At 39.4% G+C, this 25533-nt stretch overlaps 1 protein-coding gene across 7 annotated transcripts in view; it reads right to left on the reverse strand.

Moving 5' to 3' along the window:
- Positions 1-24618, reverse strand: part of BTRC (beta-transducin repeat containing E3 ubiquitin protein ligase) — a 123717-nt gene extending 99099 nt beyond the window's left edge. For 3 of the 7 annotated variants that reach the window (XM_068397993.1, XM_068397991.1, XM_068397988.1), the window contains exons 1-2: positions 24461-24618; positions 7950-8018 (exon numbers count right to left, since the gene is read on the reverse strand). In XM_068397993.1, coding sequence (XP_068254094.1) covers positions 7950-8018; positions 24461-24508 — 117 coding nt within the window. In that variant the 5' untranslated portion in view covers positions 24509-24618. Of the gene's footprint in view, positions 1-7949; positions 8019-9693; positions 9727-24460 lie in introns of those variants that run through there. The other 4 variants (XM_068397994.1, XM_068397992.1, XM_068397990.1 and 1 more) reach the window with 2 other exon arrangements.
- Positions 24619-25533: the final 915 nt, after the last annotated feature.

Here is a 25533-nt window from a genome sequence, read left to right on the forward strand (position 1 = left end):
ATTGCAAGAACATTTTTGACTACATCAGATGTTCTGCCTTTAATAGTCTACCCTCTCTTGCAGTTATTTGATGTCCTAAAGACAAATCTCAACACACACTCAACAGCTAAATTTTTGCCAGTGCTAAAAATTGGTCATTTACTTTATTTGCTATTGCATTATAAGTTTATACATTACAATTTCAGGCTGGGTTTTTTATCAAATTTGTTCTCTTCTAGTCCTTCAGCAAATACAATATACTAGGGGTAACTAACACAGTTTTAGTAAATTGTGTTACAGGTCAGAAATATATCACCTTGTCCTGTAAAACTAAGTGGCTCTACATAGGGGAAAAAACAGAAGTTCTTGGACTACTACAATTTACGACTATAGTGCACAGGCATGAAAATACAAACTCACTGTACTGAACTCACTGTAGAACAACAACAACAAAAAAAAAATCAAACAATAAGGATATTTTCTTTATAAACAGCTTGGAGAAAATAATTAGACAGTAGTACAGAACTACTGTCTTTAATTGTAGTGTGTTTTAACATATTAAAGTGCAATAACCTATTATCCCTGCCTGAACCCTGCACTCAACCTTATGATAACCTGTGTGCCTAAAACACCTTTGATTTACAGGCAACATATTTTTGCACATCTTCACAAGTTAGTGGCAAAGCCAAAAATGAAACCCATTTTTTTTTCCAAGGGCTGGTTTTCGGTCTACTGTACATAATACTAATTTCAGCTGCTAACTGCATCTATTTCAATCCTTCCCTAGTTCAGAATTATGTCCCTTCTAGTACAGTAGCCAGTGCTTTGTGCAGTTGAACTCTAAAGATAAACCAATAACAATTTCTACTTCTCTTGGGAGATGGGAATGAAGATCCTGTTCACCCAATATTTTCATTAAGGAACATAAATAGAATATGACATCTGTTGACAAGAGCTGAAGAGTTTAAAAATTGAGAGACACAAGGCTTCTTCTGGTTGGTTCAGCTGATCATAAGCCAGTGAATTGGATACGGTTGTACAAAGAAGAACAGAATCACAAGTTGTAACTATTAAAAAAGCCAGGACAAGACGGGGAGAAAAGTGCTAGAAATTCTACCACCCAAACCAAAGCAGATAAAATATAAGGGATGCTCTGGAGAGTAGCAGAACTACATACACCCGACCTGATCTTGATACGAGGAGACAGATCTTTCCCCACTTACTGTTTTCATCACTTTAGAAAGTGAATATGGGATGGCTGGCAAGCACAATTCTCCCTGAAAGTCTCTTTTGCAGTACTGTTTCCTGCATGCCTTCTAAAATCTAATTCTCAGGAAATGTGCCTTAGAACTTTTGATCCTTTACGATGCTTTATAAAACACATGCTCAGATGTTACTAGGATTCCTAATATTCACAATTATTTTTATAATATAACACAACAAACCCCCATACTTTTCAATCCCACTCAGTTCCTCTTACACTTTTTCTGGCCACATATTTAACTAAGCCAATGCCAAAAATATAACACACATCACTTTCACATTGTGTCCAATGTGCACTATTCCTGTCACCACAGAATGCAATACATTGTGTAAAACGTATCAGATAAGGTAGCTGCTATTTACATTACAAACCTTGGTCTCATGAAACTTAGTAACAACTCCAGAAATTTACTTCTAGTTAAAAAGTAATTTTGGTTCCTTTCTTTGGTCCATTTCTCATCCTTTTAACCTCTCACAAATACACAAAAATGAAAAGGCATTTTTTATTTTTCCTTTACTTTTCAGATCGGTGTTCTCTTTGATTAAATACATATGATATAAAAATAAAAAAGAAAAGAAATCCCCAGTGGATCTTGTGTACTTTCACAATTAAAAAACCTGCCATGCATATTTCGTTTGTTAGATTGGGTAGCACTTGATGATACAGGCTTATCTGAGAAAAAGGTATGTGATGTAACTTCAAAAAAATCTGCAAAAATGGAGTGAGAAATTTTTTTTGTTCTTAATTTAGTAGCTTTTTGTGGGGCTTCGTTTTTTCTTTTCTTTTCCCACCTATCCCAACAGTGGATACAAGGCACACTAAATACATAATTACATGAGAGAGCCACACAGCTTTCAAAGGAGCCATTCCAGTGAATTGTGTAAATAATATGCCTTTAAAAACCCTAACATATGAATACAGATTTACCAGTTATGGAGTGGTTATATACCTGAGAGACAAGAATACCCATTTAAAAAAAAAAATCCTGCCTAATTATGAACTTACCAAAGAGACTAGCATGGCTCAGAGCAAATTAATACTTTTAGAACTTTCTCCAAGAGTTTTTTTGTCTGTTTTCATTTGAAAATAAGAAAAATGTCAAAAGCTGTAAGTCTTAAGCCAAAAAACAATGGCCAAAACCCACCATTTAGAATTTATACCTCCTTACACCCCAGACCACTCTTCCCTGCACTTAAAACAAGATAATTCTGATTGACTTTGTCACTGGCAGTGTTTCCATGGTAAGAAGATTAATTAATAAAATAAAAGAGGCGAGTACAGTACTCCTCAGAGTGTGACCATAAGAAGGATCTCCCAGGGTTCAGCTGTCAGCTCTTCTAGCTGGCACATATTGCACCAGAATCATGAAGGGCAACACACAGTTGCTGTCACCACCAGTGCTTTTCACAATTTCTCAGCTTCTGTTATGTTCAGACATTTTGGTCACATTTCCACAAGCCTGTATGGGGATGATTAAAAGTGGTTTGTGCTCCTGTTTTGCTATAATACAAGTAATTGAGCTATCTTATTAAAGACCCTTGAAGCATTTTCATAAACTGCAAATCAAGCAACCCAATACCTCACTTAGGGGAAAGCTGACAATACATTCCTAGGACAACTGTAAGATCTGTCTTCAAAACAATTAGGTCTCACAAATCAGAGGCTGAAACACGCTACCAAGGTTCAATTATAACACTCTAGATTAGAAACATAGGAAATACTTCTGGACTTCTTAGCCCGGTACAGATCACTGACTTCAGCGCAGCCGTTTTCCCCTTCACCCTATGGCTCAGGGGTAACTGCATTCTGCAAGCTTTGCTGTGTACACACAGCTCAAACCACCGTAAACTATTCCCTTTCCTTCAGCCTCCCACTTTTCATGTAATTGCTCAGTAAATTTTCCTTAACATACATAGTATGCAAACTCTAATCTTCTGGTAACTCCCTATCTTACAGTAACTTTTTACAAGAGATTCCAGTTCACTAGCTACTTTTAAATATCAAATATAAGGGACATAGAAAAGGGTTTACAAATTCAGATTATCCAAATAATTTCTCACCTGAGTGGGATCTGGAAGGATCAAATCACAGCTTTTAGGTAAATGTTTGTGAAGAAATGTTGTCCCCAAAGAGCGGTTACTGGAGTTCTGCCTCCAGAATTCCAGATCAACAGAAATTACACAAGCCAGAAAGGGGCCAACTTCCCATCTATAAGGTGTACAAGATCCTCAATTGTCAAGCGCTTGAGGGAACTTGTGTAGATCATATCTGAACTAGACAATACTAATGTTTTCATAATTATAGCTCTCTAATCCATGAAGCTGATAAATCTAAACCAGTGCACCTGCAGAGCTTTAAGATTCAACTGCCATACCCTTCTTTAAGCAGTGTAACGTGCAGAGACTTGTGTGTGCTTTAAGCAACACCAAAGATGGTGTTGTTAAAAGTAAACCCTACCCAAACTTACTAAAAGTAATGTCAAAGTATAAAGCACGAAACTATCTGAAGGCTTAAAATTGAGATCTTACAAGACCAAGAGCATTAGGCTCTTTCATAAGCAAGAAAATATAGTTGCTATTAAGCTCTATCATGTCCAAAGCCTGATTTTGCAGCAATTCCAAACAATTTAAAAACTTATTATGCCATAAGAGATAAATCTAATTCTTTGACGTAGGCATTCTGCATGAGTTTAAGCTGAGTAATACAACATTTTAGTTCTGCATCTGCACAGCAAGGACAGCAGAACTATCCTGCCTGAGAGAGGTGTCAGAGACTGAGTGTGTCCTTAATTATGAAGCTCTGACATATAAACACCAAAACCTGAAACAACAGGGAGCCAAGAACAAGAGAATGGTGAATCATCACCTTTATCATAAAAAGCAAGAAGAGCAGTATACCTACTGCCTAACCATCACTGAACCACTATGAGGCTTTAAAAAAACACCCAACCCTACTTGAAGAAATGGGTTAAAACCTCTTCAGCTTGGGACACTTCTATAATTTTTTCCATCACACAAACTACAGAGAACAAACCTCTGAAGAGATGTAATTAGTTTCATTAGATTTCCCCCCATCTCTAGTTTTATTTAATTCCACACAATCTCTCAGGTTTATTGTTATGTTACACACCTAACACACAAAAGTATTTCAGGGATAACTGATATGCCTGCATGGCACTTTGCATTCTCAAAGTACTACATGAGTGCCAAGTATTAATAATGAACTGCAGAAAGAAAGTTTATTTCTACTTTCCACCCAAGAAATTAGTATCCGAATTTCAAAAAGCATATGGATCCACTGAAAATAGAATATACGTTTTAGAAGTTAAGGAGCAGATGCTAAATGACAAAATTACAGAACCAAAATATTTCCAGAATAATTGCATTTTTCTCCTAGGAAAAGTGCAATTCTCGTGCAAGAATCCTGTTTTCACACTCTCTTTTCCATCTGACTTGACTGAAGTGCAGACCATTAATATCTGAAGTGCTTTGTTTTGATTATACTGGCCTTTGCTAGTACCAATCTAGTTAAGGTAGCTTCAAGAATTTCCAGCATAAAACACATTTAGAGGTTTATAACTTGGCTCTAAAAATTCTACTCCAAAAGACAGTGGGAGGCAGAAAGGCTCAGATGAGTGCCTCATATTACATACCCTATGTGATGCATACTTGCTCACAATGGTATGCAAAGTGGAGGGATTAGGCTTTAACTCTGAATTACCATGTTTCACAAGCCACCTAAAATGATACTTTTAACTTCCCCATTTATAATCAAAATAATGTTTTGTAAGTGTTTCAGCTAATTAAGAGCTTAATTTGCCCAATTTCACAGTTCGGCTTAAATCACAGAAGATGTCAATATAATATAGGAATTAGAATGTCATCTCTATCAATCATATTTATACACAAACATTCCCCTCCTGCCTCCCCTCAGAAGTCAATTGCAGCTTGCCTTCAAAGGGTCAACATCTAGGTGATGGGATGTTACAGACTGCTAGCAGTACAATGCTGCCATTCAAAGACAGGCTTAAATGAAGATCAAGGCTGAATAAAATAACTGGTAGGTGTTCACCTTCTGGTAGAAGATAAACTCACTGGAAACAGCTAAAGTAAAGAGAGCTTTGCAGGTTACTTAAAATGCTATTCTTAAAGCAACATGTATTTCTGGCCATTGGTACTGTATTTCCTCTAGCCCACATAGAAACACAGTACAGCTCTCCACTGCAGCAGAGCAATATTAAATATAAAAACTTGTCATTAAAGGGCAGAGGGTAATGGCATCAGTGTGGGCAACCCATGCTCAGGTAGTGTTCAACTATTATCTCCAGTTTAAGTAGGCTGAATATACGCAAATCCAGCCAGCACTGTTTTTAGATAAAATTATCAGTTTTATGGATATTTATGGCATGTGTCCAGTCTTGCAGAACTCCATCTTCCTCCACCTCATCTGTAATACAAACTGCTTTTAGCCCACATTAATACAATGTGTTACTGGGATACTTCTCACATTCTGTATAAGCCAGGCAGCAGATCAATACTCAGCTATGCTGAGGAAATAAAATCATTACATTAGGATCCTGTTAAAAACACAGACACTGGGAGGATAAACCTGATGCACAGACACCATTCCATCTGGATGCATATGTAGACTACTGCTTTTAAATACATCAGAAGTGGCTTTCTTTCCAATATATGGTTTTAAAGAACCCTACAGGTAGGACCTTTGGTATATATCCTACAATAAATCAGTTTCACCTCAAAAAAATTTAACCTCTCTGCTCCTCATGAGAGCTCCTTCTTTTGATCAAAAGTTTCCACCCTTTGTATCAACTCCCTTACCCATATACTTCCTGTGGTGAAAACACAGTACTGAAATTGGAATAGCAAAGTTATTTCCATGACAGCATCTGCTGATGACACAAGCTCAGGTTTATGCCTTTTCCTTGGATCAAGGAGAAGAAGATTTAAGATAAAGACTTTAGAACAAATAACAGTAAACTAAAAGTCAAAAGGAAAGCTGCCACACAGAAAAATATTTTTTTAAAAATGTAAGTTCTTCTATTATTTGAGGTTGCGTGACATGAAAGTCTACTTGGAAAATTCACTAACTGCAGATTTTGGGTTTTTTCCCCCCCCCTCAGTGTTTTTCAGAGTCAAAAAAGCAAATATCCCACCTGCATCAGAGCATTGGTAATATAACATAGCAAGAACAGATGCAGGTCTGTTTGCCTCAGAAGTAAAAGAAAAACAGAGCAGCCACACAATCCTCTTCCTATTGTTCTCCCAACCTACCACATAAGAAACAGAAACTGATGCTATGCCCCATAGGTCAACAAACTTGAGCTCTGTGAGACGATAATTGCAGCGTTGAGATTCCTCTAAGATACCTTGCCTCCAGCTCAGCAAAGTTTAAATCAAGAAAACATCAGCTTCAATGTCCCAGCTGACCTTCACTAGTGTGAACTTGGAGAGAGAGAAAAATGGTCTCTCTGAGAGACACTCCGAAGCACGCTTCACCTTCGCAACACATCACTCACCCAAAGAAGTGGTTTGCAAATGTAATACAGGACTCAATGCCCATCTTCTTACAGGTGTTCAAGCTCTTCTGTTTCACGTAAGTCAATGTAAGTTGACAACAGTAAACAACTTGCACAAACAAGTTACTACTTACTACTTGTAAGGTACTGAGACAAGACTGGAGAGAATCAAAGCCATCCTGTTAGCACCTGCAGTGAAACTTGTGTTTTAAGGGGTTTTTTAATTCTCTCACACTCTGCACAAGTGACTTGTCTGTCTGTTTCCATTGGGCTCACGGAACCACAGATCCCTTCACCACCATGTTTCATCATTTCACAACTCCAGTTGCCACAACAACAGGATGCAGCTTATCTGTGCTGTTTTCATATTTCTAGTTTTTGTTGCCATAACAACACAATCATTCTGGCTTTCTACAAAAACAGCAACTTTAAGCCATGTATTCTCAAGGACACAGGATTCATCATGTGATTCAATTCTGTGATTGAATTCACAGAATTCAATCTTCATGAGAGAAGAGATTTGTACAGGCAATTTGTAAATTAAGCCATTTCTTCTGAAGGGGGATTTTTCACTCACAAAAGTGAAAAGCTGACAGCAATTGCTAGAGGCAGACTGCTGAGACATCTAAGGCCTGGCCTTTAATAATAGCCAGAGTAATATACCACTAGGCCACTTCCAAGTGGGGAGTCCCCACAGTGTCAGATTGTGACAAACTGCAGAATTGTTATGTGATGTGAGTAAGTGTCCACACTTGTTTCACCCAGGCAGATCTGAATTACATGCTAGATGCAATTCTCTTGAGTTTTAACCCAGTGGCCTCCCCATTATTACCAGCACCACCACCACGCAGATTTGTGTTTGAAGGCCCACTTCAATTCTGTAATTTGAGCTGTTATTGCAGATTTCTTTTCAGACTCTGACCCTTTTCGCTTTCAGGTGACTGCATTTTGAACTTTTATTTACAGGAAGTGCACATTCATAAGACTGGTGAAAAAATGTTATACAAACACAGCATGCATAAACACAAAACAGTGATGGCTATGAGGGGTATCAGCTAACATGGCACCGTAACTTCATTATGCCCTCATTTATGTACTTCACTAATGAGACAAGCACAGGTGTCCAACACAGTCCCTCACATGAGATGAATAACAATAATACAGTCCAACCTGCTTTAGCCATGCTTGGTATCCAGAAGATATAAGTTGGAATCCATCTTTTGGCATGTGTATTCGGGGCTAGGAGAGAATAGACATAAAGAGAGACCTCCTTTTACACTGGGACCTAGCTAACCTAAGTCTAAATTCTGGAGCATTTTAAACAATGCAGATTTTTTTTAAGCCATATATGAAGCTTTAGTCCCCAGGTTAGTTCTTGTTTACTCCTCTGACATCAGCTGCTTTAGGAACACTTTTCTAATAAAGCCACCACCATTTTTACGATTTCCACCATTTTACATTTCAACTCAGTATATATAGGTATTTCTTTAAAATTTGCACACAAATGCACTTGGATAAACACAGCCTCTGTGGTGGGTGAGGTGCAGCAGCAGAGACTAATGGCCGTTAAAGCATTTGCCACTACGTAAAGCTAAGTGGTGTCAAAACAGCAGCAGGTAAGCTATGAGAGTGTTTTTACAGCCACCATCCTCAACACACTCAGACCAGACATTGGACAACACGAAAAGATTAAGGAAAATCCCTGAAGAGGTGCAGCCTTAATACCAGGGTAACAGGAAACTATACTGACCCACAGCCATAAATTATGCCTCAAACTGATAGACAAATACAATCTCCTCCCCATTTATTGTTTTCATGCCTTGTCAGGTTGAGGAAAAGGCAAGACATCCAATTGCTCTGGAAGCAAACATGTATGGCATAACTTACAGTTAGAAAAAAAAATGCAACAAAAATGAAATGCTACCTCTCACGACATTTATTTGCAGTTTGAAGATACTCTCACAATCAAGTGGATTCAATTCTTCCCCCCCAAAAAAAGGAGAAGCTTAGAAATTAAAAATCACATCTAGGCAACAGGATCATACAGGACATCTGCAGATACCAAGTCCAGAGACCTTTCTTATTCCTGGAAACTACTTCACAATCCCTTTCTTAATTCACTGTAGTTCCCTCCAAACCAGCAGATGTGTGCCCCTACCACTCCTTCTGGAAGGCTGGGAACATCCTTCTCATTTTCAGAATGGCTCTGTTCAAGGTGAGTTTATCCCCATTTGTTCTTGTGTCAGCTACAATATTTAGTTTGTACGAACTTTGTCCACCTTGGTACTTGTAACACTAAAAAATACAATTGGTTGGAGAGGAAAAATGTGTCACCACTAAATGATGAACCTGCACAGCTATTGTAGGGAGGTAGTCCAGCCTTGGAATTTGAAATTAAAACAAGAACTAGAACAGACTAAAATCTTGCCTCTAAAGAGGAGTGCACATGCAGGATTTTACAATATACTTTGAACATTAGTTATTTTTCTTCTCTCCAGTTTGAATTGAAATCCTCCTAAATCTTTCAAAGCAGTAGTAAGATTATGCCCTGGTGTCCTAGCCAGTAATCTCCGCTAAACATGAATTTTAATAACCACCATTGTGCTGATAAATTAAAGTCAAGTATATCTGGTTACTGCATTCACCTGCTGAGTTTGAACTTGCAATGCTTAACACATTAACAAAGTATGTTTTAGGGGACTTCTCACACAGCTAGAAGCATCATGCTCCATGACCTAATCCTTACTTCAGCACTAACTTCATGGGTGGTTAGTCTCTGTAAAATGAGGACAACACTCATTTAACCCACCTCACAGGTTTGCTGAGAGGAACTGTTGACATTTCTATGTGCTTTGAAAATGGAAGAAACTATATTAAGTGCTACATATCTAGCAAGAACACTACAGAAACCCACATTTTAGTTCTGGCTCAAGTGCTTCAGTTGCTTTTTCAAAGTAGCACAGCACAGTATACCTATCAAGGAAAAAAAAAGCCTTCATAAACAAGCAGCAATAATGATCTTTTGAAATCACAGTGTCAGGAGCAAAGAGACCTGAATACCAGTCTCAGATCTGCCCAGGTTCACACAACAAATCTGTGAAAAATTACTTCATTTCTTTCTGTTTCTGTCACCTAACCTACAAATTAAAGGATAACAGTGTAGCTTTCTCTTAGGACCTCTTAGGCTGCTTAACATTTGTAAAGCCCATCAGTCCAGAGTAGTTTGAGTAACTGACTTAGGACACTGATTTAAACTATTTAATTTGAAGACCTCAGTCCTGCAAATATGTAAGTGTATTAATAGATATATTGCCATCAACAGGATTACTCTCATGCAGAATTGTCTCCAACATCAATGATAACACCATATTTCTATTTAGACAGCTCTTACCAACACAAGTTCTTTGTGACTTCAAAATAAATTTCCTTGAGTATTAGCAATAAAAGTAATCAGGACTTTCAGCAGATTAGCAGCTACTGTAAACCCGATTTATTTTTCAATGCTGACAAGTTATATACACAAATAGGATAAACTAAGACCCATCACCCATCCCTCAGCATCATACTTGCAAAATCCCCTCAGTGAAGTACGTCTCCTCTACATTTGATAAGCCTACCCTCATCTAAGAAGAAAATAAACTACACAGAAGAGAAGCAAATTTTACCAGTATGAGGTATGTCATTACCTCATACTGCTGCTTATACTATTAAAGTGGGATATTTGCACAAGTGAGCCCCCATTCATATCAAACACAAGCACTGATAGAAAAACATAATTTAATTAAAATCTCTGGAGCTCTCACTTACAAGCATTTAATGCACACAGACTCACCATTGTCTAAACTTTTACAACCAATCGCCTAAATTTTAAATTGCTATGGTTCTCCTAGGCCCATTGGAAGTGATCCCCAGGAACGTCTCCTTCAGCAAAGACAAACAATTAAGTAAGTACATCTGGTTAAAACTTTGCAAATGTCAGTATCCGAATGACAGCAGACATGCAACTACAAAATTACAGAAGAGGAACTCATACATGTTTAGTAACTTAAAAAAATAAAATAAAATTGCCCCTCTTTCCCCAGCCTTTAAAAGATCTGGGACACAGACAACTGCCTTGTTTGAAAGCTGTACTATTTTATCAATCATCACTAAAATCTTCCAAGATTATGATCCATTCAAGGCAATTCTATCAGCAATACAATTAATTGCCCAGCAAGATCTACTCATTTTTGTATTTTCATGAGCACACACTGTTTATGCTCACAGTTCAATATCATTCATAAGCATAGTATTTTCTCTTAGCATCTGCTCCAGCGTTTTCCATGACTAGAAGTTAGACTGCTAGGGTAATTTTCCTCTCTCTTTCAATAGCCACCTCAAAAAGTAACTCTGAAAGCACTATAACTGCTAACTTCTATCATGCTATTTTGTGAATATTTCACACTTTTATCTAGGTGAGTGACTAATTTGTAATACAACCCTGACAACTTCCTTTTCCAAGACATTCACATTTATTATTGAAGATTTGTTTTAAAAATGAGCCTTCCACCACTGTAAATGGCTTATTCCATAATCATCAGTAACTTATTCACAGTTCTGAAATGCAGTTTTACCCTGTACAAAATGCCTACTTTCTCTTCAGTCTCTTTGGTGGCTGCACAACTTATCATCTATATATTATCCATATATTGAATTATATTATTATATACATTGCAATTGTCTATAAACTCATGAGCCAAAATAGCTTACTTTGCTCATCTTTTTTTCTGCAACCCCTGACTTTTTTCCTTTAGTAATCTACTCTTCCATTTTTAATCCATTTGATTCCTGCAGTCCCTAGCAAGGCCCAGAACAACAGAATGATTTCTGAGAACAAGTCAGTAATTTAAAATTCAGTGGTATGCTCTTCCCTTCCCTACAAAGGCTGATTTTTAGAGGACATTTAATTACAGGCCTGAGTTCCTATTTTCTAAGCCTAAACACAACCCCTGAAGGCTTACAATATTTGAGTCACAGCTGGAGCTGTGGTTACTATACAGTTTAAATATCAGCCTCTTTACTGTGCAATTTGTTTTGAAAATCAAATCAGATGCCGTGTCATAAACAAGTGCTAATTAAGTACGGAGCGGAAATTGGGCTTTTTTGTGCAAGAAGGGTTCTTAAATATCTGCATCTTCACTTCCATAAGAAAGGATAAATATGTCAAGAGCGCTAATTATAAAAGGAAATCTACTATGGTACTTGCAAGGCAGTACTGCTGCTTCTCCATTTCATCTGCTTCCATGTAAGAAGAAATGGGGGGGGCGGAGTGAAACCTGTATGAAATATATATGTACTAAGGATCTTATGAATCTGATCATATAACCCATAATGCTTCCTTTTCCCTCAGAGAGGACATTCACTCTGGGTTTCCATCACATACAATTTAAACAGGCAAGCTAAACCCATCTTATCTCCCTCCATCACTGCAAAGCAACTGTGAAGCTACTTACGTTCTCATTCCTTTTAAGTTATGATCTACACACAGTATTTATTTGATGATAACACTGCATTCATTAGATATAACACCTCGTTTGATAAACATCAAGTGAAGAACAGGAATCATGCATTTCAATACTCTGAAGGTTGCCTCTGACTAACAATATTCACGACTACATTAACTAACAGGCTCTTGGCTACAAAGGCAGAATTAGATCTGTCGGTCACTGACATGGGAGGGCATGGCCAGTTGAACTGAAGATTGTCCAGTTGAGATGACTTCCACAGCAAAGGAAAATATCCCCTGTGGCCTAGAACTTGTTAATGAGTTTGTATGCATTACAGAAATAAACTGAATTCCTACTACAGAATATACAACCTCATGGCCCAAATAGATACCTTATTCACTGTCCAAAGCAGTACTCAAAATAAGGCACAGTTAAATGTGTGGGCTCCAATTCAACAAAACCAAAGACAGGATTTCAAAATCTTTAATTCTTATTAGAAGAGAAAACCATGAGCTCTCTGATTCTAAAACCATAAGCCGCCAATATTTAAGTGTGCCCTTTGTGAGATTGTGGAGGAGGAATGAACACGGAGTCAGTTGACTGTCAGATCTCACAGTTTGATACAAACTCCTTCAGAAGGACAGGGCACTCTTGAACAGTACGCTCTGCCTGCCTGGAAACTTAATGAATTCATCGCATTTGGTGAACACGGCTACTCTGGTTCTTTAGTGAATGTTTGGAGTATGTTGACCGAGATCTGCTCCAATCCAACTCCCACTGGAGAATGTCTATTTATATTCCTTGACAGATAAAAAAACACAAGTTTTTATATCCTGCAAGAGCAACAGCTACCAGGAAAACTACTTTTGTAACATGAAACACCTGGATACCTTCTCTTAAGGGCTCACAAGAATAGCTTAGGCTACAGTACCCAAAACCAAACGGAGATCCGTGACAGCACTCCATTAATCTTAGGACAAAGTAACAGCAAGCTCTGCGAACATGCTTGCTATAGCAGCATAAAGAGATTCTCTTTGTGACCATAAGTAAAAACATGCTTGATTTCACAACCACTTGACATTTTAAGTCTGAAATTCAAGTCCTATATTCACTCTTTTCAAGACTGCAAGATCTGTGGTGAAGAAAAGAGAAGCTACATTTCTCATGCTACCATCTGAACTTGTGCCAGATAAGTATCCAACAAGAACAGTGGCATCCACAGTGCAAGCATTATGCACAAAACAGAAGCTGGAAGCTGATGCCTTAAGTATCTTATCTCTTTTTCATACCTCCATAGAAAAGTCAGAAAGCTCACCTCCGATTCTAATTTTACATTGAGACTCAGAGCATCAGGAATAGAAAATTCTGTACTCAAGAAAAAAATACAACAGAATTAAGAAGTCTGGAAAACTATGATCTCCTTAATCAGCAAAAGAATCTACAGTGCTAACTTCCACCTTCCTGATCTGCTGAATCTTAGGCAGCAGACAAAAAAAAACATGCAGAAGAGATGGGTTACAGATCTGTGCCAACTATCCTGGAAGGAAATCTAGAGTTCACACATTAAGCAGACAGATTTGTAAGAGGAATACCATTTTTTCCTGAAGAAATGGAAATGCTTTCAAGAGCAGACTCCAGCACTCAATCACAATATTTTCTGTTCATCTAGTGAGCTCTTGTCTTCTGAGCGGACTCCAGCACTCAAGTCAAACACCCTCCTGTTCAATAAAGTAACCAAAAAACTTTCTTTTTGCAAAAATGGCCATTGTATCCCAATTCTTTTCCCTCACAAAGCACTGTGCTGCAACTACAATGTGAGACCTATTCATCCATAAGTAACTTGGAATCCATAACTAATTGCCCCGAGTACTTAACAATACATATTTAATTTCCTTTCCTGATCTAAACACCTTGTACTGAGTTCAGCTCTATGACAGTTCTCAACCCCTTGGGACTGGCACAAGACATAAATACTGCTTTGCTTGGCTTAACTAGAGGAAACTCCTCCTTAAAACACGAAGCACCAAAGAACCCTGCTGTCTCAGAGGAGTATGATGCAAGAATGAAGTGGGGACAACAGAAGCAGCTGAAGATACCTAACAGGCAGCCTCTGGCAGCATCCCCATGCAGAACAAGTACCTGTAAGAAGACTAACCAGAATGAGTCTAAAACATTGCAGAACTGACTGGCCAACCTTTAAAAAGCAAAAAAAAAACAAAACACAGACAAACAGTATGTCCTGTCTCCCAAGAAAGGAAATCTACTGAGACCGAGTACTGATAACCATTGCCAAAACGAAGCAGTCACCACGGGAGGCCTAAGTAAATCTACTCCCAATTTAGAACAAATTAGAATTAGTGCTAGACTAACCCAATCTTCTTCTTTAAGAAGATCACTGAAGTCCAGACAAATTAGAAGTAGTTAAGCATTTGATAGATGACATGTAGGAAGTTACTAGTTAAAATGGAGAGGATTAGGATTAATATCAGAGTTGCAAGGAGGATAAGAAACTAAAAACAGTAGAGGGTCACAGGCTATTTTGAAAAGGGAACCACCAAGCTGCACAGAGATTGATCCTTATTGAAATTCATTATTAATCTTGAAATCACTGTTAAAATATTCTCACTAATGGCTAAAAAACCCAATAATTACCAATGTGCTAATGAAATTGGCTGAACACAGAGTTAAAAGGCATTATAAATACATAGGGGACAGCATCTTGAAGACCTGGGTAACAGAACCAACACAAGGTGTACATAAATTAAAAAGTAACATTATTTCCATTATAAAGTAGGGATTCAGTAACTGAGAAGGGGGGAGGAAGAGGCCCTGGGATATGTTACTCATTAGATAACGATGGTTCACAAATAAGATGCAGCCATGAAGATGGCAAATACTACTATAGGATACTGTATAAAGTGAAAAAAAATCCCAGAAGAGAGAAATTAGAATTATTGCTTTTGTACAAGGAACAAATAAGCTTTTCCTGGAATATTCTGTATAGCTGTGGTCACTCATGTTCCAGGTAGATTAATCAAATTCTGCAGCTGTTTAAGAAGGTCTGCTAAGATGATCGAGTTATAGGAAGCATCTTATGACAGGAAGAAAAAGAAAAAAAAAGGTTGTTTAGCCTGACCAGATCCAGCTCAGAGAATACGACTGCTCTCCATAAATACATGCAGATGAACACAGGGGAGCAAGTAGAGCTGTTTAAGCTCAAGGGCAACACTGGCACAAGAACAAATGAGAATGAATCAGCCATGAATGAAGTTAAGCTGGTAAATAAGAACAAGGATTCTAGCTTTCAAAGTAGTCAAATTTGGAACAGCCCTACAATGGCATAGCAAAGACAATTCCAGTCACTTAAGAACTGCTTTGAGTAGCTTACAAAAGGGACTAGAGAGTACATTATCTGCCAATATCGGACTTGAACCCATGCTCCACAAGACCTGTTCCAATCCCATGTGGAGATGTTTCCTCTCACTGATGGGCTCTGTACTGGTTTGCCTCTGCACAAAGTCTTATTTTAAGATCAATGAGATATGGATATATAGGAATATCTTCTTCTCAGTAAAAAACTGTCAGGACATTTATGCTTGTTTATAAATAACAGCCGTGACAAAGTACAAAGGCAACACACTTCACTGGAGTCATCCCAGTCAAAAAGAGCAAAAAAAAGGAAAAAAGTTACAAAAAAAAAATTAACAGGGAATGTAAGTTTTTGGTCTTTCAAACCTATTAACAACAGAAAATGCCTTCTGTCATATTTGAAGAAGGTGTTAACATTGACTGGATTTCTTCAGAAAACTGTTGAGATGCTTCCAAGACCCATCTTCTAAAACAAGATTGATCCATCGTTTCTTGAGACTGCACCCACTTCTCATTGTTCTAATTTGCAGGAGATGAATGATAGCTGGCTGCATGTCTCAATCCCGTTGAGAGTTTTAGCATATAAGAAGGAAGCGCATTGAGCAGACCCAATGAACAACCCTTCTGGAGAATTGCCAGCATCCTCCTAAGAGACAGAATTCAACGCCAACTATCCATAAACTAAAAGCACCTCCCACATAAACACTGCTCCATTCTCCATCGCTTTCACAATAAATTGCAAGTGATGTGTGTAGAGAGGGACACTGACTATATTGTATGACAGATTTTCATGCTAGACCATTTTTCTCTGAAACAACTAGAGACTGTTTGGGTTGCTACACGGGCTAGCACAGAAACATGAAGATTTTCTTTTCCAGTTAGAATGCAGTCTAGCCCTGCTTTGTATCCAAGCAAAGACAGCCATCACCTTTCTCCTAAGCATTTAATCCACCCTCCTATACTTGAAAAAAAAACTCACAGTCTGTAAGAATAACTATGTCCCTACATGGAAACATCAAGAGAAAGGACTCCTACAAACAAACTGAGAGAATCCACAAGCAGGCACAAAACAAACTGATGGAAAAACCACACCAGAGCTCTGCACTGGCTGGTATCACCCAAACTCCCTTTCTACAATCTTCTTCAGATCTGTTTTGCTCCAGGTGCTTCTGAAGAAGATGGACCATCTAGACTATAGTTAGAAGTACACTTATTACTGTCCTGCTAACATACAACTGCACTTAAGAACTACTTCTTAATTCCTTCATAGTACATCCCTGCAACTTTTCCCTTCTTACCATGGGATGAAGGAAATTAAACCAGCACTAAGGCTCTTTGCTTCTGCTAGTCCAAACTGGTTACTCCAGTGGATTCTGCCAAGAGGTTGCATGGCTCCTCCTTACAGACTGTGAACACTTCCGTCCTTCCCTCAAGAAGACTGGAACGACCCCTTGCCGAGCTTTCCCATTCTTCCTGATTCCCTCCTTCCTGCTGCTCTCATCAAGATGAATGTACAGCCCCTGTTTCAGCAGTGGGGGGAGGGAAAATTAAATTGGGTGTTTCTCAATTCTTAGTACAGAGAAGGACTAGAAGCAGCTAAAGAGCACAAAATTATGATCAATCTTTTGTTTCCAAGCAAAATCACTGCGGAAAAGTGAAATAATTTAAAACCAAAAGTCTTAATTGCCGCTTCTCAAACCTTCTGCCATTATAGCTAACAAATTTGGCTGTGCACACACAGCTGCAAGCAAGCTGAGCACCCATTGGTTAACAGAACCATGGAACTTGCAGATGAAAGAGAAAAAATGAATTTTAATGCAGTTTTTAGAAATACTTGTCATTGTTTCAGCATTGCCATTTAGTGAATGGGACCAATTTCTCTCTCAGTAGGGGATGATATTTTAATGATGTAACAATGTACTTCCCAGAAGAAAGACAAGCCTCATGAGGCAGATTAAAACTAAGAGTATTCAGATCCCATTAAAAACAGACAGTTTCGAGCCATTTTTAAAATTAATTTTGTTTAATGATAAAATGTGTTATCTTAACAGGTGGCTAGCCAATTGTAAAATTAACCAAAACATGGTCAGAAGCACAAGTCTAGCTATTAGAAGAACTGGTTTCTTTTTATTGTCTTCTATGATCAGTGTACCACATGACCCTACACAAATTCCTCCAGTCCATGACCCCGGGCAAATTTCTGAGCTTCAGCTTTCTCTTTCTGCAAAGCAGGGGTAGTATTTATCCAACACCAGAGTTCCTCAAGACCTCAGATAAAGAGACATTAGAAAGTACTGTTGTTTAATAAGCAGGGACATACTTAATGCAACTCCCAGGATGTTTATTTTCAACAGTTTCTGTGGGACCAAGAAGTTTTTCTCAGCACTAATCAGCATCCTCCCAAGAAAACAGTTTCTTGTTTGACTGCTTATTAATTGTATTTTGAGCACTTACTATTCAGCTGCAACCACTGGACTTTGCTATGCTACAATTCATTGCCAGTTTCCACAGCTAAACACACACTGCATTCAGCCCTTCTGTTCAAAATCACTTAAAATATATAAATAATACATCTTGTTGAGCATCTCCTGAATTGTAGGAAGGACGAAACAAGGAAGACTTAAGAAAATACTGAGCATTAGAAACACTAGTAAAGTTTGCCACTGAGAATGGTTAAATCTTACACAAATCTCACAGGACACATGGAGGTTAGAGATGACACAATGTAAGCAGACAAGGAAGTGAGAAAACAGCTTATTCCATCTGCACTGTTGAATATAGCATGAAAATTTTTATACAACAAAATCAAGTTGCTCGGCTTGCTCGTTTTGCTGGTCTTACATGTGATCTGATCATTGATACCCTAAACACTGTTGCAGCAATCACTGAGGAAATGAATATGCCAAGAAATGCATCTATACAGACCAAAAAAAGTCAGTGGAATCCCTTCACTCCGTTCTCAATGAAAATTCATAATTTCCAGGTATAAATTACTTCCTTGTAACAGAAAATAAGTACTTTTCATTAACAAGTTTTATGATACAAACTACCAGCACAGTAAAATCCAAAGAAAGTAAAACAGTGGATGAACACATCCACCACTTGACAAGCGTATCCAGTCAATATTCATACATCAGGAAATACTTTCTGATCCCCACTTAAAATGTTCTTAAAGCGTGAAGTGAATTTTAAATGAGACCAGACCATGAAGTTTTCTCTGCCATTTAACTTCTAGTCTTAAGTCATTCTCTCCCCTACCTCAGTAGCTGCTAACACTGAAAACAAACAAGAAAATAATGTAACTTTATTTTTTCATCTCATTTATGGCCCAGAGATCAGAGCTTGGTTGGCCACTGGAAATGCTCCAAAGATCACCATTTCATTTTTTCTTCATTAGGCACCTCTTAAAGAGGCGATCTCCAAACACTGTACAAACACTGTACACCTTACCTCTAGAGGTAACACAAAGCTACAGAATAATTTCATTTTCTTCCTCTGAAATCTTCATTACCTCCCTCCAAAATCTTCATTACCTCTTTCCATATCACAAACCACTACGGAATATGGAGAATGTTGAGGCCACTGTGCATGTCTTGTATCTTCCAATAACAATTTAGGAAACTCTTTGCCTAACCAAACTTTGTGGTTAGAACAGTCTACTTTATCTTACTAATGAGAATGATAATTTAGTACCAAATACTCATGAGGAATTATAGCTCTGCTGACTGGCAAATAATTTGCCAAGGCAATTAGTTTAGCTGCATAAAATAAATATCCACCTGCACATACTAGTACTAATCAGGGCGTGAAATTAAACTTTTTATTCAGTGGGAAATAACTGCTGCAAGGCGGCGATTTAGTCTGGGAAGCAAATATTAAGGTCAGCCTATTCTCTCTGATGTTTATAGTATATATTATAGTGCAGAGAGCATGGTGCAACAAATCCTGCTTTTTAAGTCTATGAAACTAAATACTTCAGTGATGCGATAGCAAATTTGCCATTTGCTTTTCTAATTGCGTACATTTAATGGAGCAAAGTGGTTGAAATGAAACATTACCAGAGAAGCGAGGGTGAAGTTACTGAAGTACCAAAGGCCTGCACTGAGTGCAGAAAAATCTACAGCACGAAGAGTCTGGCATAGAAGAAAAGAAATCAATGTTTTCTTTACAATATACTAGTCCCAACAAATCCTCAAACTAAGATATCGTTATTTCAGTTCTATTGGAAAAAATGACTAAGTATATGTTTAATATGCAACCCTGCATTTAGGAGGCAACCCTCTGCTATCCCAGCTGTTTTACAAAATTATTTTAATTGCTTTCATGCCACCCTTGCTTTGGATACCCAGGATTCTCTGCCACAATGACCATGCCACAAATATGTTATTAGGAAGACTGTAAGGTTCTCAAAATAGAGTTTTATAACAATAGCTAACAAGTACTAGGTCTTAAAAATCCCAGTCCTACTGACACCACAAATCATACAAGTTCAGTGCAAACAGAACGTCTTTTAAAGTATAAGCTTTTGTCCATCTGTTCCATACATATATACCCACATGCAAATAGAGATAAGGAAAAAAAAAAAGAGATTCCAAGTCTATTACCCTTCAGTTCTCCTGTGAAACTGGAAGGCCATCAGGACCTCCTAGAATCACATCACGCAGAAAGAGAGGAAGAAGCTAATTTGGGTGTGAAATGGAAAAAAGACACTCATGAAGAATGCTAATATCAACGTTTTCCTATTCACAAGCCAGGAAATTAAATGTAGTACTGCAAAATGATTCATTCAGAAAAACTGAGAAAGTGAAACTTCATTAAACATCAAGCTACTGCCTCCCAAACTATCCTAGATAGGATCCCAAACTGGTCAGGTACAGCTCCAAGCACTGCTAATTAAACACAACTGAAGTTGTCACTAGTCCGTTCAAGGAAACAGATGTTGCTTCATAGAGCTTTGATATTTTTCTTAAATACCTTTCAAAATGAGGAACAAAAAATATGAACTCTTATAAAAAGGGCTTTATTGTATTTTTATAGCATATTACATACCTTGTAACAATCATTCTGTTAAGTGCGAATGTCAGTTTTATTTTCTGTCCCTTTTTTCCTGGCTATTTACAAGCTTTGTAAGAATCGTTCCTTAATTAAGTCTAAACATAGTTTTATATAAATGGATTCCTGGAATTAAAAACGTTCAGACTTAAGAAATGATTGTTACAGAGACTGTAACAGGCCGTAAAAAAGAATGCCACTTTAAACAAAGATTTCTCATTTTAATTAAAAAGATAATCATCAGAACATTCGTACACTTAACAGAACCATTTGAAGCTACTTTGAAAAAATATCTACTATTCTATGCAAGCATATGTAGTTTATATGACATTTAATCAAAGTCTCAGTTGAGCCTATTGCACTCATACTTTAAATACTGTATCTACAGTTTTAAACACTTTATTCAAATATGAAAGTTACTTATTGAGCACCTCATTTCTAGTACTTTTGCAAATGGTTATGACAACAGAAATCCCATTTTCTTGAAGGCATAAAAACAGAGCACCGTAAGGCAAGGGGTTTTGGGAGGGGGTTTTGCGTGGGTTTTTTTTAAGCTAATGGGTACATTCATCTCTCCTTTTAGCTTGTGCATCAGTCTCTTAAAACTACACTCTTTGTACTGTGTGTATCTGCAGTATTGTAGAAACATGAAAAGGGGCTGAGGTGAACTGAGACAGGTTCCTCTCTGGTAAAATCCTTGGTGTAGCTGCAGAACACTGGACTATATAATTTACAAGATCATATTTAAAATCTATTAACTGGCTTTCATTCAAAAAACCTTTGGAAGATGAGATGCAGAATACATAACAGAAAACACTCATTCACCAGCAAAAACAGTCTTCCCTGGTGAGCAGTTGTGCTAACACACAGCAATTTAATGTCAGAAATAAATTAGGCCTTCTTAAAATGTAGAGGTAAGTTGAGTAGGCAAATGAAGAAAAATAAATTACTTAAACATTAAAGATTAAATATGTATATTAGATTATACATATTGTAGCTGACCATGGATAACTAGGAAACTGGTAGCAGATATTAGCTAAATGTCATATTGTTTCACTGTCAAGTAATAAAACCAATAACAGCCAGTAAGAAGGCATCCGCCTTTCACTCTCATCAAAAAGTTACATAGACATGAGCACATAGAAAAAAAACAGAGTCCAGTTTGTGTTTCAAAGCATCAAACAGAGATACTTTAAAGCAAGATACTTTCATTCATAACATTAGCGTTGGATGAAGTCTTCACATGACATTTTTCCATTATAGTGAGACATTAAAATAAAAAACCAAATTGCCAGGTCCGTCTGCCTGATACCTTGTGACTCAAGAGAACTGCTCCAAGTCAAAGCCAAAAATGAAGTACTGCCATTTTTAAGTGGAAAAAGTATTCTTTTCTAGAGAAGCACAAAAATACTACCACCTACAGGGCTGCTTTTCAACACGAGATGAAACCTACCACAAATCCATATCAAAAACAAAACCACCAAAAGCTGGAGAGATAACAAGTCTCATGCCTCCAAAAGATATTTGTGTATTTAACTATGATGGCACTTGGGAAACTCTCAGGGAAAATCAATAATTAATAGCAAAGCCCACCCCAACTGCGAGCCACCTAATAAGGAAGATGTACATGAAGCATATCACACACTGGGATGAACAACATAATACACTGCAAATGATTCAGCATTAGTCGAGAGGATGCACGAGCTGATCTACTACCTTGATGTAGATAATTGTACCAATGCCATTACTGCAGTACCTAAGCACTTTCTGAGTGCTAAAAGGCAGAAACAATGAGATACTTTCTAGTAGGGCCAAGCTGATACTTGCAACTGATACCTCACATACCAAACAACCTACCTGTGCCACACATCCACAAACACCATAAGACCCCACCAAGTCTGACAAAAACTTTACTTCATCAGCATAATTAAAGTAAGAGCCATATTCTAGACAGAACTGCGCTAAAGCAAAAGCCTCTCAACCTGTAAGCAAAAATAACCTAAAAAGTTCAGAGAGGACAGAGGGAAACCACATCTTTGCACTTTTTACAAGCATTTTGCATTCAAGGGCATTTTAACAAAACATTGAGGAATTTGGTTTAGCTTTTAGCTCTCAGCACAGCCTGATCTTGATAATTCCTCCCTTTATCTGGTGGTCTCAACAGATGCATCTCCTGTAAGAGCAGCGCTCTCATGCTCAGGTCTCTCCCCAGTGTCAGGGAGCTTTATTGTTCAAGTGGAACACAGCCAGCTGCAAGATGGACGGGGATTCCCTCAGGTCCCAGGCCCAATCTTATTGAAGATCTCAAACGCCTGGACTAAGCTGTTGGATGGGAATCTCTGCACAGGGCGTGAAAAAAGCAGCATATAAGAAGTCAGCATAGCACGTTCACAATGTTGCCTGGCAGAAGACAGAAACGTTTCAGCAGAAACTTTTCAGGATATGAAACTCACTATCTAGAGGTAGGTTGTAATTACCAAGCTTGGCCAAACCACAAGTGCAACAGGATCTGGGACACTCCTTCGGCCAATCACACCCCAAAGAGGGCAGTTTATTATTACTAATTGCTACCTTGCCTATTTAGGTAACCATAGCATTTTCCCACTTCACTGAGCTGAGACTCTATAAATCTGACAAATTTGGGGACTACTAGCAAAAGGGTCAAAAAGTCTCAAGAGAAACAAATTCTACAAGATTAAAAAACAGAAGCCAAATAAAAGTTTTGAAGCTCAATTAAAATTTGCAACTAGCATTTCCTCAATTTCATTTTGGGCATATGTTCTGAAGGTTTAATAAAATTGCTTCTTCTTGATAAGCTTAGATTTAATTCTGTACCACTGGAAGCACTAATCCAAAATAAACTTTTAGGAAGTGTTGCCAGTCATTTAAACTATACCCTTAGGGAAAAAAAAAAGTTTTGGGCACCCGAAATTTACATTCAGTACAGCTGGCACCAGTTTGTTTTCATTTCTAAATCTTATGTTTCTGGCCAAAACACTTAGAAATATCAACAAATGAGAAAGACAGACTGAAACTGCAGTTTAAGTGCATCATCCCTCAAATCTAAGTAAATCAGCCACATCTGAAGAGCATCTTGGATGCAAGTACCCTCAAGGCTGTTTTCCGTGCCAAAGGCCAACTCACAAACCTAAACAATGTAAGTGCTCTTCACATTCACTATCAATGATATGCTGCCGCAGCAGCAGGTGAAAGATTTAAGCGTCAGTATTTACAGCTCTCATGGCAGAACGGAAGAAAAAACAAAATAAAATTGCAAAGAGATGGTGTGCTGTACAGAAGGATAGTCTAAGGTGTATAAATAAAGAGAAAACCCCAAGAATTACATGCACAACCCCTCCCGGTGCCTCTGGGCCCCTCTGCCAGCTCCTGCCTCGCTCGAGTGTAACTTCTCCCGCTCCCAGGTGGCACCTGCAGCCCCCTACCCCCTCTCCAACACAGTGAGACTTTTCCGCGGATCTGGGGGCCCGGCTCCCGGCACGCCGCCCTCCCCAGCAGGCAGCCCCCTCCCCGCACGCCACGGCGCCTCTGGGGCCCCGCTCACCGCCCTCCCCCGCCCCTGGGACGCGCGGCCCTCCCCGCCCGCCAGCACGACGCCTCCCGGCCCAGCACACCTCAGAGGCCCAGCCTTCCCCAGGGTCCCCTTCCCCAGTGCCCCCAGCCCCTTCCCTCACAGCCCCTCCTCGCCCCTCCACACACACACACACACACAGGTGCCCACCCCCGCCGCCTCCAACAACCGCCGCGGCCCCTCACCATGAACTTGAGGGCCTTCTCCTGCAGCACGGCCTCGGCCGGGTCCATCGTCCTGCGACGCCGCCGCCGGGGCCGGGGCCGCCCCTCCTCTCAGTGCCAGGCCGCAGCCAGCGCAGACAGGAACCTGCGCTGCCCCGCGTCCCCCCCGCCGCGGCTTCCACCTCGCCCCGCTGCCCGCACAGCGCACGCGCCACCCGCAGGCCCACGGGAAATGGAGTCCCCGGCCGCGCCACCGGCAAGGCCCGAGCCGCGCCGGAACTGCAGAGCCCGGCAGGCCCCGGGGCCGGGGCACGCCGGGAGCCGGCTGGCGCATGCGCTGTCCGGGGGAGCGGCCTGGCGGGAGTTGTGGTGCTGTGGGGCTGTGGCGGGGTACCCTGAGGGCAGGGGTCGGGGGTGCCCCTGTTCGGGGCAGGGCAGGGAGGGAGGCCCCTCTCCGCAGAGGCCGTGTGGGGCATTTCCAGCCCCAGACTTTCCCTGGTGAGGTGCGAGGCTGGCTCCAGCTCACAGCCCTGCGCTCTCTTCCATTAGCATCTGCCGTGTGGCTAATGGCGGGGTGCAGGGGCGGCTGGCAGCGGGTTCCCCTCTCAGGATGCCTCATCCGCAGCCCACGGCACCCGAGAGAGCTTGGCTGCTCCCTTGTTTTGCTCCGGTTGCATTCTATGCCTGTGTACCTTCGATTTTCGAGTCAATCGTTGGTGGTACACCATCTAAAACAAATCCTGTGCGCTGGCGTACCCCTGCGTGTGCAGAATGAGCACCAAAAATATCTGGTGACTCATACGGAGAGAAAGCCGGTCCGAGGGGACCATTGCTGGTCCTTGGCAGGGATATGAAACGGGGAAACTGGCATCACTGGAATGGGTCAAGTAGACTCATTCTTGACGGATGTTTGTTCAAATCAGTCCCATAAAGACAACTCACATAAACAGCCTCCCGTGGTGCTTTGGTGCCCTTACACTTAGCTTTTTAACTAATAATGTTTCTAAATCAATTTTCCCTGAAAAATGGGCCAAGTTCTTCTTGCTATACTGAGCAGAAAACAAAAAAAAAGAATTGATCGGCGTCCCTTTAAT

This window comes from Nyctibius grandis, chromosome 4 (assembly GCF_013368605.1).
Source record: "Nyctibius grandis isolate bNycGra1 chromosome 4, bNycGra1.pri, whole genome shotgun sequence".
Taxonomy (NCBI): Eukaryota; Metazoa; Chordata; class Aves; order Nyctibiiformes; family Nyctibiidae; genus Nyctibius; species Nyctibius grandis.